General features: G+C 45.3%; 1 protein-coding gene across 3 annotated transcripts in view; it reads left to right on the top strand.

The window, feature by feature from the left end:
* The window catches only part of CTTNBP2NL (CTTNBP2 N-terminal like), a 63539-nt gene extending 45248 nt beyond the window's left edge, over positions 1-18291 (top strand). For all 3 annotated transcript variants that reach the window (XM_054512679.2, XM_064588636.1, XM_064588635.1), the window contains 2 exons: positions 1307-1414; positions 3180-18291. In XM_054512679.2, the coding sequence (XP_054368654.1) occupies positions 1307-1414; positions 3180-4646 (1575 nt within the window). In that variant the 3' untranslated portion in view covers positions 4647-18291. The remainder of the gene's footprint in view (positions 1-1306; positions 1415-3179) is intronic.
* Positions 18292-21763: the final 3472 nt, after the last annotated feature.

Here is a 21763-nt window from a genome sequence, read left to right as displayed (position 1 = left end):
TCTCCTCTGCAGCACCGGCCGCCTCCAGGTTCCAGATCTCTCTGGGGCCGTGCAGGGCAAAACAGCTTCCTCCCCCATACCAAAGTAGCCACCACCCTCCTGCCTCCTGCCCTCTTCAAATGTTATTAACATTTCTTGTCTGCTACAATCTCTGTCTTTGAGGGTTTTTATCTTTTCATTCCATTTCTGTAATTTTAGAGGGCTTTCCAAAAGGGGAGGAGATGATGGACCACCATTAGCCAAAATTGTTTTTCTATTAAATTGAAAAGTTAGGGTTTGGGGGTTTTTTTTTGTTTTGGTTTTTGGTTTTCTTTAGGATTTTATTAAGTAATCTCTACACCCGACGTGGAGCTTGAACTCACAACCCCGAAATCAAGAGTCCCATGCTCTGATGACTGAGCCAGCCAGGCACCCCAAGTTAGGCTTTTTTTTTTTTTTTTTAAACCAAAAGGAAGAACACCAAGATGTTTTCATTTTTGTTAAATGAAAACATTTTGGGCATCATGTCCCAGAAACTCTTCTCTCTCCATTCAAGAAAACTATTAGTGAAGAGAAACACTGAGAGATGGGAGGACAGGGCTATGCCCTAGAGGTCTGGGCCAAGGCACCTGGGAAGCAGGAACAGAAGCTGCTAAGAAATCCCTGGCCTTTCAGAATCTTGTGCAGTTACAGGTGGGATTATGTGGGAAATGTCCCTTTAAATGTGTACAGTATTCACCTTCAAATTGGGCTTAATCCTTTGGTGCCAGGATAAGTGGAATGGGGTAGGCAGATTAATTAAAAGGCCTTCTGAAAAATCTCCACGAAGGATCCCAAGTGTTGAGGCTTTTTATGTGCAGGCTGAGCTCAAAAGTCTCTCCACCTCTCAGCTAACTATATACAAAATGCATGTTACTAACTAATGCAGGGCACAGTGATTTGAGCTTGAGGGGAGGATCTCAGCTTTCAGCTCTCCGTGGTCCTGTCTTGCTTCATCACCTGCCCCCATCCCCTAGTCTGAGCAAACTGCCTGCAGTTGCTGGATCTATTAATTCTTGGAAACCTTCTCAACCCCTAGAACTCTTTAGTTGCTCTCTTCTATTTGCTTGCCATTTTGTGCATCCTGAAATAAAGCATAGATCTTACTGTTTTCTAGTACATAGCTCACATATCTTTCACCCTACTAGATAAAGTGATCCTTGATGGCCCTGACTGGGATGGATGGATTGATCTCTGAAACTATGAGAGGTGCTAGTATTTAATTGTGTTGTATTATAAGTGTGTTTTCTTGATATTTGGAATTTTTGTTTCTTTAATTCTTTTAAAGGTGATCCTAGACCTTGAGGAAGAAAGGCAGAGGCATGCGCAGGACACAGCTGAAGGAGATGATGTCACCTACATGCTGGAGAAAGAGAGAGAGCGGCTGACTCAGCAGGTGGTGACGGTGGAGGGGGTCATAGCACCATGCAGCTAGAATAGCATTTCTCAAAGATAGCCCTGCAGGGTGTAAATTAGTGTTGCTCCGAAACAAAGGGCCTTGTGGTCAAATAAATCTGGGAAATACTGGCCACAAAGTTAAATAGATTTCTAATTTTTTAGACCCTTGAGTACAGAAAAAGAACAAGATGGTTTCTAAGTTTAGCAAATCTACGTCTTCATAGAATCTTTTTTTTTTTTTAAGATTTTTTATTTATTTATTTGAGAGAGACAGGGATAGCGAGAGAGAGCAGGAGCAGGGAGAGGAGGGAGAAGCAGGCTCGCCACCAAGCAGGGAGCCCAACACGGGGCTCGATCCCAGGACCGTGGGATCATGACCTGACCCAAAGGCAGACGCCCAACAGACTGAGCCACCCAGGTACCCCACATAGAATCTTTTTTTGACAGAGCTCACTCACTGTGGGACTGTCATCCCGTAGAACATACTTTGGGAACACTAGCTTCGAACTCTCAAGCGTTTTGACTTGGGAATCCAGTAACAAATACATTTGACATCACAACCCAGTGTATAGACATACATAAACACATGCCTGAAACAAAAATCTCATGAAATTATATATAACCCTTACTGCTTACAATAGCCATTCATTTTTTTAAACTTTAATCGTGGCTCATGAGATTGGTTTCCTCATCCGTTAATGAGTTTGAAAAACATTGACTAATAGGGTTCCATCAACCCTTTCCCTCTTGCTCAAGAGTTTCTGTGCCTTAAATAGGGTGGAAATAATAATTAAAATAGACTGCATTTGTGTAAAAAGCAGTTTATTTATGTATTTATTTTTAATTTAAATTCAATTAATTAACATATAATATTAGTTTCAGAGGTAGAGGTCAGTGATTCATCAGTCTTCTATAACACCCAGCGCTCATTACATCACGTGCCTCCCCACCCCCGGCAACCCTCAGTCTGTTTCCTATGGTTAAGAGTCTCTTATGGTTTGTCTCCCTCTCCGGTGTCGTCTTGTTTTATTTTTTTCCTCAAAAGTACAGTTTTTTGGTTTTTTTTTTTATTCTTATGTTAATCCCCATACATTACATCATTAGTTTTAGATGTAGTGTTCCATGATTCATTGTTTGTGCATAACACCCAGTGCTCCATGCAGAATGTGCCCTCCTCAATACCCATCACCAGGCCAACCCATCCTCCCACCCCCCTCCCCTCTAGAACCCTCAGTTTTTCAGAGTCAAAAGTACAGTTTAAATGCAACTATTTGTTTGTTTTTAAGACCAGAAAGAATGATTACTGAAACTTCAAAAGTTTTGTCTTCTTAAGAGTACACTTAGGATGATGAGCCCTGTCTTGTACCCCTGAAACTGACAGAACACTACGTTAACTATACTGGAGTTAAGGTGAATAAATGAATAGTTTTGTTTTCATCCGCATTCATCACGAAACCCGCTGTGCGCGGCTTTCTGTTATCAGTCCTGAGCGGTTCTGATCTTCTGACCCCTCTGCAGACCTGCAACACGGATTCCCGCCGCCAACAACGTAAGGACTAGAAGTGCCTCCGAAATCAGCAGAGAAAGTTAAACCCTAGTGCGCACGTTCGGGCGGTAGGGGCTCCGATGCTGTGGAGATACGGGAGCTAAGCTCGCGGCGTGCGGGGCAGCCGTGCGCCAGACCAGAGCTCGCCGGGGTGTTTTGCAACCGCTCTCTTTGTGGTCTCATCCTAATCAGGCTGTCCGGTGGCATTCTCTTCTAGCTGGAATTTGAGAAGTCCCAGGTGAAAAAGTTCGAGAAAGAGCAGAAGAAGCTGTCCAGTCAGCTGGAGGAGGAGCGCTGCCGTCACAAGCAGCTGTCGTCCCTGCTGGCGCTCGAGTGCAGGAAAGCCACGGGCAAGGCGGCCGAGGAGGGGCAGAAGGCCGGCGAGCTGAGCCTGAAGCTGGAGAAGGAGAAGAGCCGCGCGAGTAAGCTCGAGGAGGAACTGGCGGCCGAGAGGAGGCGGGGCTTGCAGACCGAGGCGCAGGTGGAGAAGCAGCTGTCCGAGTTCGACATCGAGCGAGAGCAACTGAGGGCCAAACTGAACCGAGAAGAGAACCGGACCAAAACCCTGAAGGAAGAGATGGAAAGCCTGAAGAAGATAGTGAAGGCTCTGGAGGCGTCTCACCTGCACAGTGGCCCTCCTGAGCAAGCGAGGAGGCCGGTGACCGTGTCGAAAGGCACGGTGACTGAGCCTCCCGCGCTGGTGTCTGTGTTCTGCCAAACGGAGAGAAGCCAGGGGAGCAGCGCAGCCAAGGGGAGCGCCGCCGGGCCGCCTGGTCCCGCCACTCCTGCTTACTCGTTCGCAAAAACCAACGGCCATTTGGAGCCAGAGGTACAGACTGCCAAGGACCTGGTGGTGGGCAGCAGCGGCGAAAACCAAGTGCCTCCACGAGAGAGGCCTGTGGGGTCGGCCCAAGAGAAAGCGGTGGAGAACGGCGGGTGTCCTGTGGGAATGGAGACTCCCGGCCCGGCACCTGCTCACCTCCCGTCCAGTGGGGGCTCCCTGTCTCCCAGCAGCACGGCCTCCTCCTCCCTCACATCCTCTCCGTGCTCCTCCCCAGTGCTGACTAAGCGCCTGCTGGGGTCCTCAGCCAGCAGCCCCGGCTACCAGTCATCCTACCAAGTGGGGATCAACCAGCGGTTCCAGGCGGCTCGGCACAAATTTCAGTCCCAAGCGGATCAGGACCAGCAGGCCAGTGGTGTGCAGAGCCCCCCCTCCAGGGACCTGTCGCCCACCCTCATAGACAACTCTGCCGCCAAGCAGCTGGCCCGCAACACCGTCACTCAGGTGCTCTCCAGATTCACTAGCCAGCAAGGGCCAATCAAGCCTGTCTCCCCCAACAGCTCTCCCTTTGGCACAGACTATCGGAATCTGGCCAACACTGGCAGCCCAAGAGGCGATGCCAGCCATTCCCCCACTCCAGGGAAAGTGTCCAGTCCGCTGAGCCCTCTGTCTCCAGGGATCAAGTCCCCCACCATCCCCAGGGCTGAGAGAGGAAACCCTCCACCCATCCCACCCAAAAAGCCTGGCCTCACCCCTTCTCCATCCACCACCACTCCACTGACCAAAACTCATTCCCAGGCCTCCTCTTTGGCCACCATGGAAGACCTAGCCGTCAGCTGCTCTTCCACGGCTGTCGTGGCTAACGGCAAGGACGTGGAGATACTCCTGCCTACCAGCAGCTAGTCCCTCGCGGGAGTCTCCACGGCTGACATTCCACCAGATTTCGTCCAAGAGCTCGGAGTCCAACCGTTGAGTCAGATCATGTTATTTATTTTGACAGTAGCTGAAACCATCTGTAGAGTCCATTTAGTGTATTTCGCCTTTTTGTATTTTTTTTAAGTAGAAACTGAGTCGTTTGGATTTTTATGCCTCACACCTTTGTACTGAAGCTGGAAGGGCACCTCAAAGACATCTCAAGCTCAGCAGTCACCATCTCGTTGTGATGGAGAAAGCTAATTGAGGACCAGGTGGTGATTTGCTGTCTGTTTTGGGACTGGAATCGCTCAACACTCATTGTGAATTATGCAGAAGTGGTTCGTGCAGATTTTTATTCCAGATGAACATGTCTCAAAAGTGCCTGAAATAAGACTGCCATGCGAATGTGATTCTGCAGCGAAAACACAAAATGGATCATCTAATTGCAGAAAATGAGATCCTCTGTGAATCCTGAATGTTAAAAAAACAACACTGCTTTTAAACCTCTTTTACCGTTTTTAATATAAGCTTTGGGTTCAGAAACAAGGCTGCGTCAGAAGGGGAATCCAAAGGTGGGTGTGACCTCACCACTGAGCTGAGCTCTATAGAGCCCTTGAGAAGCCCTCCCGGGCAGGAGGCAGTGGGGGGTGCTGATTTCCTCGTACTTCTGAAAAATTAAGTCACTCCCAGTTTCCCACAGCAGTCCTTGAATAGAATGAAATCACATCTCCATTCAAAAAATATCTTCAGGCGTCTACTGTTGTGTAAGGAACTTCTGATTCCAATTGCTATTACTTGAATAGGAAATGGTTACTCGTTCTGTATAAAAAGTTTTGCAACAGGATGAGATCTTTATTATGTAATCAAAAAGCAATAACTTAAGTTCATTGTCTCTGTAATATTATAAGTCAGAATTATATAGGTTTTACCAAATTGTTACACTTACTCTCGGAGCTGCCAGCACTTGGTGTATCTGTGCAACCAAATTAACTTTTCCCTAAATGGAAGTATACATAGATCTGTATAGATACACAGCCCTTTGCGTGTCTGACACACACACACTTAAACACATAAATATTAGTGTGACTGTATCTTTGGAGTTTGCAATAGAGCGTAAAGGGTGAGTAGAAATGCACATTAAGATTACCTAACAGAGCAACTCAGTGTGGCTGGGACCCAGTCGGTCAAAGGAGGAATCTTGTCCATGGGGGTGGGGGGTGGAAATTCCAGATGAAGTCAGGTCATCAGCGTCCTAAAATGCCAGGGCCAAAAACCGCAGTGTCACAGAACTCAACTGGCCATCTAAATGACTGAAACAGGTCACTCAATCAAGTGCTGTAAGTCAGCTGGGATGGGGGAAGGCCTAGCAAACTGAAGTGCCTGAGCCCCCTCTGGTAGGCAAGGGCCCCTGCTGTTCAGCCCCAGCTGCTTGTTGCCATGCAGTAGTGCTAGACCAGGTGACCAGCTCCTCAAATTTTTGTGAAATCCAAATTTTCATAGAAACATTCTCACTTTTAAATATCAAAACAGACTCAAAAACAATTTGAAACTGCTGGTTAAACACTTCTGCAGCTGGGTCTAGCTCACAAGCTGCCAAGTTGCAACGTCTTTCATTCTAGAAACTTCTGTCATTTCCATCATTGTGAGTTTGTGAGGCCAGACACCTCCCCTCTTTCCAACGTGTAGGCTAGTACAGCTGACAGAGGCCATAGGATATAAGGACGGTCCCCATCTTCCAAACAAGACTCTGCAACCCAGCTCAGACAAGGTAGTTCTAGGACTTTGTGTCCTCTCAATACATTCTCCCTAGCCAACACCTACCCAGCAGCCCTGTCCTCCTGCTGTAATTTAAATCTGTTTTCTCTTAATCCAGTATGAATTGATGGGGGACGGGCTGGTGATGGAGATCAATGTATAAATCACAATTGGTGTCTCCAGGGCTTAGGGTTTGATTAAGGCCAATACATCAAAAATTAAAATACTCCTCATGCCCCAGGATGTCTACCAAATGGTGAACGGGGTATCTTATAAACTGCCCGAAGCAATCATGCATTAAACTTCATTCCCACGCACGGCCAAATGAAGTGATAAAATAGCTGACCTTCCTAAACAGGAGAGGGGCTACGGTCCCAGAGTGTTATTACCTCTCTTGCTTTAAATGGTAATCTTAAAATTTGCATTGTACTCTTCTCTTTGTTTCGGCATAGATATATATATAGAGAGAGAGAGAGAGATACTATAAGGATGTTTATTTCTTAGGAAGTGCACTGAATAATGTATTTCTTTTACAGTGTAACATGGGGGTGGGGAGATGCAAAAGAAATGTGTATTTTTGCTAGTTGCCTATCTTCTAAGATAAATAAGCACAATACTGCAATGGATCCAATAATCCAGCTAGGTATTATAGATTGGTATTTAAGTTTGCTGTAGATCGTGTGTGTGTGCTAAGTAAAAGTTCCATGATTCACAATTTTGGTACTAACCCATGTTGTGGATGCTAGATGGCTAGTCACCAGGTGCCGATGGATGCGCAGCGCATACCACAAGCATTAACTAGTCATTCTCATTTGTAAAGCCCAGTGTGCCATGCAGAAGTCTTCATCCATTTTTATAGCAGACTACATTAAAACAAGTTAAATCATACTGTCTGGGGAAAATCTAATCTTGTTTGTACAAAGTGAAGGCTGTTGCACAACCGGGCCTGTTTTGTCTGGGAAGGAGCAGGTGTCGAGGGAGTACGCACGCCCGTGGCTTTCGAAAACCAAGTGAAGTCAGTGACCTGTCCAGGTTAGACTCCAAAAGGAGCTGGGCTGTTGGTTCTTGAGAACCTTAGAGCTGGAGGAAGCCTTTGCGGTGATCCAGTCCTGGAGGGGTTTAAAGGGGTTCTGGGCCTTTTGAGAATCTAAGAAACGCTAGACTCCATCCCCAGAAAAATGGATATACTAACAGGCAGAATGTGGTTGATGGCTTCCCAGGATCCAAAGACCCTGAAGCCATCCATGATTCATGTACTCGAGCTGAAGAGTGCCTGATCTTGTCCTGCCCTTGCATTCTACAAGTGACTAATGTATCCCTTGTCTCCTAGTCCGGTGGTGAGGTGTGGCACTGTGAGCCAGCGCAAGCTATAGGCAGACAGAAGCACCTGAGAACGCCTTTGATGTGCAAAAGATGTGGAGCCCGTGGGGATGTTTACATATGTCAAGTTTCCACCATTTAAGCCAGTTAATGATCATTTCAGCAAACACCGGGTATATCTGTTTTCCATAACAGCCTCACTGTCAGCAATGCTGCCTTGTCTTCACAGTGCGGGTCCCTCATGCCTGACGTGGGGTCTCCCCCTCTCCCCTCTCTGTGCCCAGAGCGCCCCTCCCTCCCACGGACAGTCCTGCAGGTCTCTTTGGCTCCAGACCACGTCTCCGCCCTTCCTACCCTCTTGGATGTGGCCTCTTCTCTTCATTTAGTTGTGGAGATTGCTCTACCAGTCTTTGGGTCATTTTCTGGGTTATTTATACTGATGTGGGTGTTATCTAGGTGTATCTGTGGGACAGGTGAGCCTAGGATCCTCCTGCTCCACCATCTTCCCCGGAAGGAGCCTTGTCAATTAATTTATATATATATATATAATTAATTTGTAAAGTGCTCTTCTGATGCTTGGTCCTTCAAACAACTTCAAATGTCTTGAAACGCTGGCTTTAAAACTGTATCTGTTCTCATGATCATGAGTCCAAAGTAGGCAATGAGCACTGTTCCATGGGAGTTATTTGTAAAACCAGATGAGAAAACTTGAGAGCACCCATCTGCTAGTGTTATCAATGGCCAATTCATTGGTAAAAGCAGAGGAGGAGAAAGGAGACTGGGGTAGTGGTTCTCAAACTTTACTGTAACCTGAGAAGCCTTCCAAAATAAGGACTCCTGAGAATTGGGCCTAGGGGCCGGCTGATGCATGTGGCCTGAGGCTCCCATTTTGAGAAACAGCGCCTCACAGCCCTTACCTGTTCTTTCACAAGAACTTGCTCTTTGCCTCTGACCTGCGGAGATGTCTTAAACTCTTGAATCTGGTTTGCCGGAACCTCAATGATATTCAGAGCCAAGAGTGCTTACTTGGGTCCAAGCACCATATTATGTCCCCTGTGCAGATGAGATCGCTGAGGGCCAGAGGCTCGCACAAGGGCCCTTGGTAAGTGCCAGCCTGGATTGAAGTCCCCAGGGCTTCCCACTTTCCACTACTTGTGTTTCCTGGGTTCTGAGGTGCCTGTTGGCCGTGCCCAGGCCCCAGCCTTAGGGAGTCTGATTCCGTAGCCCAAGTGAGGCTCTAGGTGAGTACCTGGGCTGATTCTTAGGATGGACCCGGTGTGAACCCTACAGGACACCACTTTGCTCCTTCCACTCGCCCTAACAACCCCCCCCCCCCCAGGAGTGGATTCTCAGATCTAACCAATGCCAGGAGACCTTTATCAGGTCAGATAAGTTGAACAAAAACAGGGGCGCCTGGGTGGCTCAGTCCATTGAGCCTCCAACTCTTGATTTCAGCTTGGGTCAAGATCTCAGGATCTTGAGATCAAGCTTCATGTAGGGTTCCGAGCTGGGCGTGGAACCTGCTTGAGATTCTTCCTCCTCTCCCTCTGTCTCTCCCTATGGTAGCACACAGAGCTCTTGGTGGGCAGGAAAAAGTTACTAGAAAAGGAGCAAATGTCTTTTCTCCTCTTTCCAAAGCATTCTTTACCTGGGGTTCTGCAGTATCTCCCTGTGTTTGCATTATGTCTCAATTGGCTTGTCCTAGTCTTCGGATGTGGTCAGAGACAGAGGCACTAGGAGTCCCCAAGAATGCAGTGCTGTTTCATGTGGTGTGCGTTCTGCAAGGGCTTGGGGCTGGTGGAAGGAGCTCCCAGGGGCACAGCACTCTGCAAAACATTCCCCCAGTAACTTGTAGGGAAGACCTAGGAAAAGGCAAAGAGAGAAAGGACCGTCTTGCAAAAATACTGCATTCCCCATAAGGGTTCCCTCCTACCTTCAAAACCTCCATCAGCAGAAGAGAAAAATGAACATCAAGCTTTGGAAAGTGTCGAACGAGTCTGACTTCTGGGACACCTGCGAGTGACTTACTGCCTTGGAGGGATATAAAAGCAGCTTTGCCATTAGAGTGGGGGGCACAGGGGGTATCGTGTAGTTCTCCATGCCACTGTGAAGTGGTTGCCTCCGCGAAATTACTAGGAAGTGTTGCAACAAGATCGGCCTTATCCCTGGGGAGTCAGTCACCTACTTAATTCGACAAGAGTCCAACAGACTAACCACACGGTAGACACTCAGATTCCATCAGAAATGGATTTAGGGGCGCCTGGGGGGCTCAGTTTGGCATCTGCCTTTGGCTCAGGTCATGATCTCAGGGTCCTGGGATCGAGCCCCGCGTTGTGGGGGGGGGCTCCCTACTCAGTGGTGAGTCTGCTCCCTCTGCACCTCCCTCCACTCATGCTCTCTTTCTCACAAATAAATAAAATCTTAAGAAAAAAAAAGAAACGAAGGATTTATTTCCCTAGCTGCCGGAAATGCTGACAGTAAACAGCTCTCAGCTATAGGCCCCTTCTAGGAATTGCCTGAACTGAAATTAACTTGACCAAGGTCACCTCTCCTTCAAGGGGCAGCTCATGTCCAAAGACTGATTGGCGTGCCGTATAAAGACCTGGCCCCAGGGCACCTGGGTGGCTCAGTCCGCTAGGCGGCTGCCTTCAGCTCAGGTCATGATGTCAGGGTCCTGGGATCGAGCCCTGCATCCTGCTCTCTGCTCAGCGGGAAGCCTGCTTCTCCCTCTCCCTCTGTTCCTCACCCCCCACCCCCTGCTCCTGCGCTCTCTCTCTCTCTCTCTCTCTCAGATAAGTAAAATTAAAAAAAAAAACAACAGAAACAAAAAGACAAAAACCTGGCCTCCTGTCCCAAATCAAGGGAACACTGAAGGGTCATTCCCTGCTTCAAAACCCCTGTAGGGTTGGCTGAGCCGTCTACTGAGAGACTCCCACAGCTCAGCCTTCCCTCCCTTTTTCCTCCCCTCTGTCCGTTCTGGTGGAAGCAAGGGTACACCCCTGGTAAGCCTCCCCCTTCCCAATCTCCGTCTCACACTCTCTTGTGTTCCTTCGGGCCATGATTAAGGCCTCTCAAGGAGGGCAGGCACATTTTCGGAGTATTTATGTGGTGCCCTTCCGTGTTACTTCCTTTAAACAACACAGCTACTGGGGGAGCAGTGATTCTTTCTCGCCCCCTGAGGTAAATCAGGGCCGCCTGAGGCCCACAGCAGAGCAGGGCTGAGAGCTGGTGACACGGCTCGGATTCAGACCGGCCCCTGTTCGGCCCTCAAGTCCACTCCCCTTCCCCTGGCCACACGACAGTCAAAACGGTAATAATACATTTGGGGAGTTAGGAGTAGTCGCTTACTGTCAGTCATGCACCTAAGTACGAAGCCCCTGGGATTACTGGAGTAAGCCTGGAGCCTCTCAGCAGGAACAGGACCCCGAAGGCATGAGGGTTTTGGTGAAGAAGAAGGAGAAAGACGACTTGCCGACCCACCTGGAGTCCTCAAATGTCAGAGCTAGCAGAAAGCTCAGACACCGGACATGGCCCCTTCCCACCCTGGGTTCTAGCTCTGACCTGTTACAGGTTAGGAGAACGAGGCCCAAGCTGACAGGCCTCGTGAATGGCAGAGCCCAGGCTGTGTCCTCAGCCCGCACGGACCGCTCCTCCCAGCGCTGACCTGGAACCAAGAAGTCCTCCTCTCACGGGCCTCTCTACAACGGCCAGGCTTTGGTCTCGTTCACCTGGGCTGCCCCGCATTCCCGGCCGCATCCTCTGCCCACCGGCCTCAGGCTGCCCGCCGTGCTTGTTGCCACAAAAATCCCGTCCTCAGGTCCCTGGACCGGTTTGACAGCTGAGGTGAGGCGGGGCGTGGGGAACCGGGAGAGCTTCTGTCCCCGGGCTGTGCTGCCATCTGTCCAGCATCAGCTCCGGGAAGCTCTTACTCACGAGGCCTGCCTTGCTCCTCGGGTGTGGACAAGAAGCCGCGGAAGCCACCAGCATCTCTGTGCCCCGCGCCTGCGAGTCTGACCTGCCCGTGGAGGTGGGGGCGGCTGAATGCTTGGAGACAGAGACCCTCCGCCTCCGGGCCGCCTTCCCCACCTGAACTCCGAACACAGAGCTCTCCCAGGAGGGGCCTTTGGCATTCCCAAAAGACTTGCCCATCGCCCTTCTGTGCGGTACCCACTCTCCCGCTCCCCCGGGGCACCCAGCCCAAAGCAGAGCCTTCCAGAACGCATGGGGCCTCAGAGCAGGCAGGGTGTCCTCAGGGTGGTAGGGTGGTTTAGAGCGGCGACCACAGCACACAGGCCCCTTCTTCAGCCCCAGCGTGTTTTCCTTCCCCTGTGTCTTGGTGAGTCAGCACCATGGGGCCACACACAAGGCTCCTATTCAGGGCTCATTCTCCTTCTGCTCTCGCTCAGATCTTGGCATCTCCCTCCCTCCCTCCCTCCCTCTCTTTCTCTATGTGGGCCTTATTCGCCATGGGAAAGCTATGCGCCCTGCCCTGTGCCTTCCCCTTTCCCCAGTACCACGGCGCATTGCCCCCCTCCCCCGGCCACATGCGCCCACATTCCTCATCCTCGCCTTCTGGGTGTTCGCAGGCCCAGCTGGACACAAATGTAAAGGCGGCAGAACAAAACAGAAACGTCAAACTGTTAAATCCTCCATCGCATATTTTCAACCGTGGTTTGCTGCTGCTGGCTCTGTGCAGGCCCTGAGCTATGTTAATCTCACACACACACACACACACACACACACACACGCTGGGCGTGTGGGCCCTCTAGTCACCATGTGTTTATTAAGAACCGACTCCGCGTCAAGCCTCATGCTAACGGCTGGAATCTACACTCTGTCGGGAGAACAAGTCTCGCACATGTGACATCTCGGGCCAGCGCTGGGATGGACGCAGCAGGTGCCCCCAGTGGGCGACGGGGCCCGACGTGCCTAAGAAGTTCAGCAGAGCCGGGAAATCTCCGGGTCGAAGGCACCGACTTTAAATACACCGAAGGGCGCAGGATGCGGGTTTGTGATGACAGGGGCGTGTGTACGCGGTACGTAGCACGGAGAACACGGGGATGCAAAAGCTAGTGCAGAACAAGGGCTCGGTCGTGGCCTGTGTAGCCGTGGGCAACGCGCTGAAAATGAAGCTCCGCCGGCCTCCCGCTGACGGTTTTGCGAGAATCCGGTGCAATGACGCGGGCAAGCGCCCGGCCCCCGGTGAGCACCCGGCGGAGGCCTCGCCGCCTTGGCGGGGAGCGGCGGCGGGTGAAAGGGCGCCCCCCCCGCCCCCGCCGGCGCGTCTGGCCGGGAAGCTGGGTGGCTCCCCCGCGGGGCGGCTCCCGGCCGCCGGCAGCCCCGCCCGCGGTCGGAAAGCTGAGCCGCTGGCGCCCCCTGGCGTTTGAGTCGCTGTGCTTCTCCGGGTAAGGACGGGGTCTTGCGGTGCGTCCCTCCGGGGGGCCCGCGCTCAGCCGCCTCCCCGATGGGGAAGGCCTCAGCCCCCGGCCGCAGTCCCCGCGTGCGGCACGGGTGGAAGCCCGAACTAGCGAGAGGGGAGAGAATAACGGCAGCCGCCTCGCCCGACGGTTGGGAGCCTTAACTGAGCCGATCCAAGACCGCAGACTCGGCAGGGCACGCGTACGCCCTGGGCAAGCGATAGCTGGTAGCGTCTGTAGCTCCGAGAACACTGACCCGTGATACTGTAAGAACAGGAGGAAGCCGTGGCAGCACAGTGAACTCCCGGGGGAGTCAGCGATGGTCACACCCAGGCAGTGACACGTGTCCCGGTCGTCAAGGAGGGGGAGATGCTCTCAAGCGAAGAAGGGGATGAAGGACATTCCAAGGAAGGAGAAGAACGTTTGCAACGCACTGAGTTGCCCGTGGGCATGGTGAGAAGCCTGGGGTGGGCGTGTGGATCTGCAGAAGAAAATAGGAAGAGGAAAGGGGAGGGTCTGCCCAGGGAAAGAATTTGGACTCTATCTGGTGAACCGCTGGGAGCCTGAACTGAGGCATCATGAGCAGAAACAGTTACACATGAAGCTAATGAAGTTTAAGCTTCAAGGACCGTCACTGATATGGCCCCTTCCCAACCCTGAAGAGCCCATGGAATGTGTCCACGTGGTCAAATGTTTTTATAAAATTTGCAAAAGTAAGATAACTGCAATCAGTTAAGACTGCTGTCTCTCTGGGCGTCTGGGTGGCTGAGTCGGTTAAGCGTCTGCCTTCGGCTCAGATCATGATCCCAGGGTCCTGGGATGGAGCCCAGCATCGGGCTCCCTGCTCAGCTATGAGTCTGTTTCTCCCTCTCCTTCTCCCCACCTCCCCCACCACTTGTGCTCTCTCTCTGTCAAATAAAATCTTAAAAAAAAAAAAAAAGACTGCTGTCTCTCTTTATTCTGACTTCTCCTACATCGTATTTTCCCCCATGTTGGGTGACCTTGGAATGGTGGCCACAAGCATTTTTGGAATTCATCTAAAGGGGACTATTTTTAAGTGAAATACATTTATGTGGTTTGTAGTCACTTCCATGTAGAGCTGAGTTTTTGCTAGCCATCCCGGTGTAGGAATGGCTTCCAGGAATGCTCCCATCATCCTCATGCTGCCTCACTTGGCATGATGTGAAGCACTAGTGCCGAAGGTTGTATTGCTGTTGATATATCCTAGAGCACCTGGCACTAGAAGGAAAGTAAGAAGTGGAGGGGAAAGAAGGTTTTAAATGAATGGAGTCAGAAGCTGGTCTCTAGAAAATTCATCCAGTCATTGGATGTGTCAAATCATAATGGGCAATTAATTTCTCATCAATGTCTAATCAAAACAAAATTTCTCTCTTGTCAGGAAAATATTTAATAATGCAATGCACGCAATTATAAAGGCACCATAAATATGAAGATATAATCAAAGAGTATGGAGTCAAATTTAATTTTAAAGAGTTCTGCTTCTGACCAAGATGGAAAAACAGGGAGTGGCTTTATGCTCCCACCTAAAACACCTAAACACTGAGTAAAATATATTAAACAACAATTTTCAAGACATTGGACTTTAGGCAAAAAAGGACTGAAATGGGAAACCAACAAAGTGGGTCCTATGATGGTCCCAGCAGCGAGGGGTAATCGAGGAATGGCCTGGCAATCTCCCTAAGTTGAGATAATGCCGGGAGTCGGGAGGGAGGAGTATCGGAGACAGGAGAGATGCAATGAGAGACATCTCCAGAGATCTTCAGAGGCCCCCTACTAGAATCTTCAACTGAATACTAATCGACATATGCATGTAAGGAAACCACCCAAAAGGATTAGATGGAACAATACTCAGACCTCATGTGGGACTAGTAGTTTCTGTTCTCAGCAGCCAGAATAACAAATCTCATAATTCGCAGAATATTGGATAGAGTGCCCAAAAGGTTTTTGTCTCTATGGTGGGCCAAAATTAACCCTAGAGTAGGTGCTACTCTGCTGCTCCCACCTAAGAAAAAAAGTTTAAAAGCAAGCCTCAAGTGCTTGATTCAGCAGCACTTACACTAAAAAGTGTAACTAAAAGTTAAAAATCGCAATGTCTAGCATTCAGTAAAAAATTGCTAGGCATGCAAAGAAGCAGAAAAATATGGCCCGTAATTAGGAGACAGATCAATCAATTGAAAATTAGCCAAAAATGACACATTATTAGACAATTATATTAAAACAGCTATGTTAACTGCATTCCATATGCTGAAGGAGATAAAAGAAAGATGGAGTTTGTTAACAATATGAAAGACATGGAAAAGATCCAAATCAAACTTCTAGAGATGAAAACCACACTACCTGAGATGAAAAAAAAAAAAAAAATTGGACGGTATTTTTTTTTTTTAAGATTTTATTTATTTATTTGACAGAGAGATACAGCCAGAGAGGAAACACAAGCAGGGGGAGTGGGAGAGGGAGAAGAAGGGTTCCTGCTGAGGTGGGAACCCAATGTGGGGCTAGATCCCAGGAGCCAAAGGCAGACACTTAACGACTGAGCCACCCAGGTGCCCCAAATTGGATGGTATTAACAGCAGATTATACATTGTAAAAGAAATGATCATTAAACTTGAAAAAATAGCAATAAAAACCATCCACAGTGAAACATAGAACATTTAAAAAAAAGATTTTTAACAATGAACAGAATACCAATGAGCTTTAAGACAAATTCAAGCGACCTAATATAAGTTTTATTGGAGCCCCTGAAGGAAAATATTTGAACAGCTAATAGCCAAATTTTTCCAAATTTGATGAAAATTATAAGCCCACAGACAGAAAAATGTAAATGTGCCCTCAGCACAAGAAACCTAAAGGAAAACACACCAAGGATCATCATAATCAAACTTTTTAAAACTAGCGATAAAAAGAAAACCTTCAAAACAACTGGAGAAAAAAAGCCCATATTATATATAGATGAACTCGACTAAAAATAACGGCAGACTTCTCAAGCGTAACAATATAATCCTAAAGAGAGTGGGGCAATAGCTGTAGAGTGCTGAGGAAAAAAACTGTCAACCTAGAATTCTACTCCTAGTGACAATACCTTCCAAAAGTGAAGGCAAAATACTTTTCTTAGACATGCCCAAGGCAAAAGAGTTCATCACTGTCAGACTTGTGGTACAAGAAATGTTAAAGAGAATACTTCAGGCAAAAGGAAAATGATACTAAAAATCTGTATCTACACAAAGGGATGAAAAACACTAAAAATGGTACCTATGTGGGTAAATATAAAAGATAATTTTTCTTATTCTTTAAATCTCTTCAAAAATTCATTGTCGGTAGAAGGGGGGGGGCTTGGGTGGCTCAGTCAGTTAGGCTTCTGCCTTCAGCTCAGATCATGATCCCAGGGTCCTGGGATCGAGCCCCACATCGGGCTCCCTGCTCAGCGGGGAGCCTGCTTCTCCCTCTCTCTCTGCCGCTCCCCCTGCTTCTTCTCTCTCTCTCTCAAATAAATAAATACCTTTTTCAAAAATAAAAAATAAAAATTCATTGTGGGATTTACAACATAGAAGTAAAATGTATGACAACAAGTGCACAAAAACAGGGAGAGGAGAAATGAAAGTATACTTCTGTAAGATTATTATTATACTATACATGACTCAACATATCACGTGACACTAGAGCACATGAAGCTAGATCACATGAAGTTAAATATGTATGCTGTAGGCCTTAAAGCAATCACCAAAAACCACAACAAAGTTCATAAGAGAACAAAAGAGATAAAAAGTCATAAAACATACTCAACTCAAAACGAGGAAAAAGAGGAGCAAAGAACAGTTGATAGAAAAATAGCAATGTTGACTTAAAACCAGCCATCTCAATAATCACTTAAAATGAAATGGTCTAAACAACCCAACAAAAGGCAGAGATCATCAGTTCGTATTAAAAAGCAAGACCTGCCTACAAAAAATCCACTTTCAATATAAGGATACAAATAGGGTAAATTGTTTTAGAATACTTCAACCAAATGCAGTAGAATACATAATAGTTTTGAGTACCCACAGAATATTTACCTGATAGATCATTAACGTGTCTGGATAAAATTAAGAGGATTTAAATCATACAAAGCAGGTTCTCTGACTACAATGGGATGAAATTAGAAATCAACAACAGAAAAGTATCTGGAGAATCCCCAAATATTTGAAAAACAACACACTCCTAAATAGCCCATGGGTCAATGAAGAAATTAAAAAAAAAATTAAAAAATATTTTAATACAAAAGAAAATGAAAAGGCAACATATTGATATTTGTGGGACACAGATAAGGCAGCACTTAGAGGGAAAATTATAACACTAATGTCTATATTTTAAAAGGAAGAAAGGATTCAGTCAATTAAGAAAACAGGGGTGCCTGGGTGGTTCAGTTGGTTAAGCTTCCAACTCTTGATTGCAGCTCAGGTAATGACCTCAGGGTGCTGGGATCAAGCCTGTGGCAGGCTCCATCTCATCAGGGAGTCTGCTTGAGGATTTCTCTCCCCTTGCCCCTCCCCCAACTCACGTGCTCACGCGCACGCGCGCGCGCACACACACACACACACACACTCTCTCTCTCTCTCTCTCTCTAAAATAAATTCTTCTAAAAATAAAAAACAGAAAAAGTAAGCACAAGAAAGGAAAGTATAAAAATCACAGCAGAAATCGGTAAAATGGAAAACAAAAACGACAGAAAAATCAATGAAACCCAATGCTGGCTCTTTAAGATCAATAAAATTGCAAACCTAGAGCCCAAATGATCAGAAATAAAAGAGAAAACATTCAGGTGGCAAATATAAGGAAGGAGAGGTGCCATCACTACAGAATGCACAGATGTTAAAAGGATAATAAGGGAATATTATGAGCAATTTTATGTCAATAAATTCAATAACTTGTATGAAATGGACAAATTACTTGAAATGCACAAATTAGCAAAACTCCCTCAAGAAGAAATAGGTAATGTGAACAGCCCTGCACAAATCAAAGAAATCGGCTTCTTAGTTTAAAACTTTCCCACCAAGGAAAACTCTAAGCTCACATGGTTTTATTGGTGAATCTTACAAACATTTAAAGAAAAAAAAAAAAAGAATTCTACAAAAACTCTTCCAGACTATTGAAGAGGTTGAAACACTCCCCAGCTAATTCTATAAGACCAAGCAGTAATATGACAAAAGAAAGCTGCAAACCAACAGCCCAACATGCAAAAACCTTTAAAAATTTTTAAGAAACCAAATCCAATAATACATAAAAATACATAATGACCAACTGGGGTTATCTCAGGAATGCAAAATTGGTTTAACATTTGAAAGTCAAGCAATGTAATGCACATATCAACAATTCAAAAAGAAAACTGTATGATCAGGTCAATATTCCCAGGTGATACAATCTGGATACTGGAGAATTCCACAATGAAAGACTTTCCTGATCAACATCATGAAGATTACTTAAAAATCGCAAAGGCTTATAAGCCCAAGTTTGTTGCTACATTACCACACTTACTGAGTATGTTTTCTGGAAGAGTAACTTTCATAAAGTTTACTCTCAGGGAAAAGAATATTTTGGAATGTGGCTATTGTAATTATCCATCGGAGCCAATGTCTAGTGCCATTGGTAACTTATAATCATGTCCCAGCATTTGGTTTTGAAAAAAAATAAATGCAGAATTTTTTGAGTGAAAAAAATAGATTCAGGAAAAGCATTTGACAAAATCCAACATCCATTTCAGGTTAAAAACAAAAAAACTCATCAAACCAGAAATAGAAAGGAACTTCCTCAACCTGATAGTGGAAGGGAGAAACCTACAGCTTACATCAAATTTAATTATGAAAGACTAAATGCTTCTCCCTAAATTAGGGATAAGGCAATAATACCCATATTCTATGAACATTATACTGGAAGTACTAGCCATTGCAGTAAAACAAGAAAAAGGAACAAAAGATAGCCAGATTGGAAAGAGAGATGTAAAACTGTCTTTATTTGCAAACCTAGTGTTAAGTATAAAATCTAATAGATTCTATTTTTTTCATTCACTTTTTTTAAATTTTCAGTTATCTCTACACCCAACATGGGGCTCAAGCTCACAACCCTGAGACCAAGAATCACATGCTCTACCAACTCAGCCAGCCAGGCACCCCTAATGGATTCTATTGTTTTAAAAAAGAAAATGATACTAGAACTAATAAGTGAGTTTAGCAAGGTTGCAGAACAGAAGATATTCTTTATTCTTTATACTAAAAATGGAAATAGAAATTAATAAGCAATACCACTTACAATAGCATTAAAATTTTAAAATACTTAAGGATAAATTCAACAAAACATGTGCAAGACTTGTACTCTGAGAACTACAAAACATTGCTGAGACAATCTGAAGAAGACCTAAATAAATGGAAAGATATACTGAGTTCATGGACCGGAAGACAATATTGCTAAGACATTAATTCTCCCCAAATCGCTCGATAGATTCACAATGCAATCCCAATCAAAATCTCAACAGCCTTTTTTTGTAGAAGTAGATAATTCTAACTTTATTTTCAATGTGAAGAGCTTTACATAGTCAAAACAACTTTGAATAATAAGAGCAAAATTGGAAAATGTCACTATCTGGTTTTGAGACTTCTTATAAAGCCACAGTAATTAAGAGAGTGTGGTATTGGCATCAAAATAAACAGATTAATGGAACAAAATAGAGAGTCTAGAAATAGATTCTCAAATATGTAATCAGGTGATTTTTTTTTTTTTTTACAAAGGTGTAAAAGCAATTCAGTGAAGCAAGGATAGTCTTTTCAACAAATGGTGCTGGAAAATTGGACATCTGTATGCAAATAACAAACTTTGATCCATACTTCACACCATATACAAAAATTTGCTGAAGATATATTGAACACTTACATGTAAAACCTAATACCATAAAACATCTAGAAGAAAACACAAGACAATGTCTTCGTGACCCTGGGTTAGGCTAAGATTTCTTAATATGTTGCCAAAAGCACTATCCATACAGAACAAATTGATAAATTGGACTTTATCAAAATAAAAAGCTTCTGCTCTTTCAAAGACTTTTTTAAGAAAATGGAAAGATAAGTCATTGACTAGAAAATGGGTTTTCAAGTCACATATCTAATAAAGGACTTATATCCAAAATATATAAAGAATTCTCAAAACCCAGTAATAGGAAAACAAACAACCCAATAAAAAGTGTGGAAAATATTTGACTAGATACTTCAAAAAAGAAGACATACAAGAGGCAAATAAGTAAATGAAAAACTGTTCAACATCAGTAGCCATCAGGGAGATGCAAATGAAAAACCACAATGAGATAACACTACATACCTATTAGAATGGCTAAAATTAAAGTGACTCTCCATACTAAGTGCTGATAAGGACATAGGGCAACTGGAACTGCTCAAAGACTATAAGTAGTACAACTACTTTGGAAAATACTTTGGTAGTTTCTTTAAGAGTTAAACATATACCTGCCTATCATACCATTCAGCCATTCCACTCCAACATATTTACACAAAAGAAATGAAAGTATATGCCTATACAGAGATTGTAAAATAATGTTCATAGCAGTTTTGTGTAGTGACCAAAAACTACAAATTACCCAAATACCTATATTTGGATAACTATCCATTTGAATGGATAAACTGTGGTATATCCATAAAATGAAATACTTCTCAGCGATTAAAAAGAATGAAGTATCAATAAATGCAACAACATGAATGAATCTCAAAATAATTATGTTGCCCAAAAGAAGACAGGTAAAAAGGAGCTGGGGGGGGGAGGAAGAGAGAGAGAGGAACCAAGTGGAAACAAGGTCTCAAGGCTCTCAAGGCAACGAAGGAGAAGCTTTTGAAGAAGTATGGGGCCTGCTTTCAGTAATAAACTATGGAAAGGTCAGTCAAGGCAAATACAGGATGAAAATGGGCCACAAAACCCAGCATTTAGGAGGCATTTTGTGATGATACTGAGAACAATTCCAAATATAATTTTGGGTACTGAAACCAGATTATGGAAGATTAAGAAATAAATAGAAGTTACAAAAATTAAGATGGAAAAAAATGGCGTTCTCCTTAATGGAGAGTGCAGACTGTGTTTTCATGAAGTTTAGTGGTTAAGGAAGAAGTTTAAAAAAAAAAAAAAAAAAGAAGTTTAAAAAAATTGGAGTTTACTTATAGACCAGGAGTACCTGGCTAAGGGACAGAGACAGGTTGACTCATGATATGGAAAAAATAAAAGACCTTGAACCATATATAATATCCAATCTAGATGGAATAAAAACTGAAGTATAACATTAAACTATAATGCTATCTGAAGAAAATGTAAAAAAATTGTTTTGTGATCCTTGGATAATGAAGACTTCTCAAGTAAAACCCAAGAAGTATAAAACCATGAGGTAAAAATGGATAGGTCTGACTACATCAAAATTAAGGATTTCTGTTCAATAAAGAACACAATAGATAAGATTAGCAGACAGTTACACTCAGAGGAGATAGATGCAACATCTAAAATTGTCATGGAGATATTAAAACATACAAAAAACTTCTACAACTCAGTAAGAAGGCTGGAAGCTGAGTAGAAAAA

The sequence above is a fragment of the Mirounga angustirostris genome, unplaced genomic scaffold (genome assembly GCF_029215605.1).
Source record: "Mirounga angustirostris isolate CCGP_5_RB_7025 unplaced genomic scaffold, mMirAng1.0.hap1 SCAF_4, whole genome shotgun sequence".
Lineage (NCBI taxonomy): Eukaryota > Metazoa > Chordata > Mammalia > Carnivora > Phocidae > Mirounga > Mirounga angustirostris.
The sequence above is the reverse complement of the archived record's forward strand: the minus strand, read 5'-3'. Positions and strand labels throughout refer to the sequence as shown.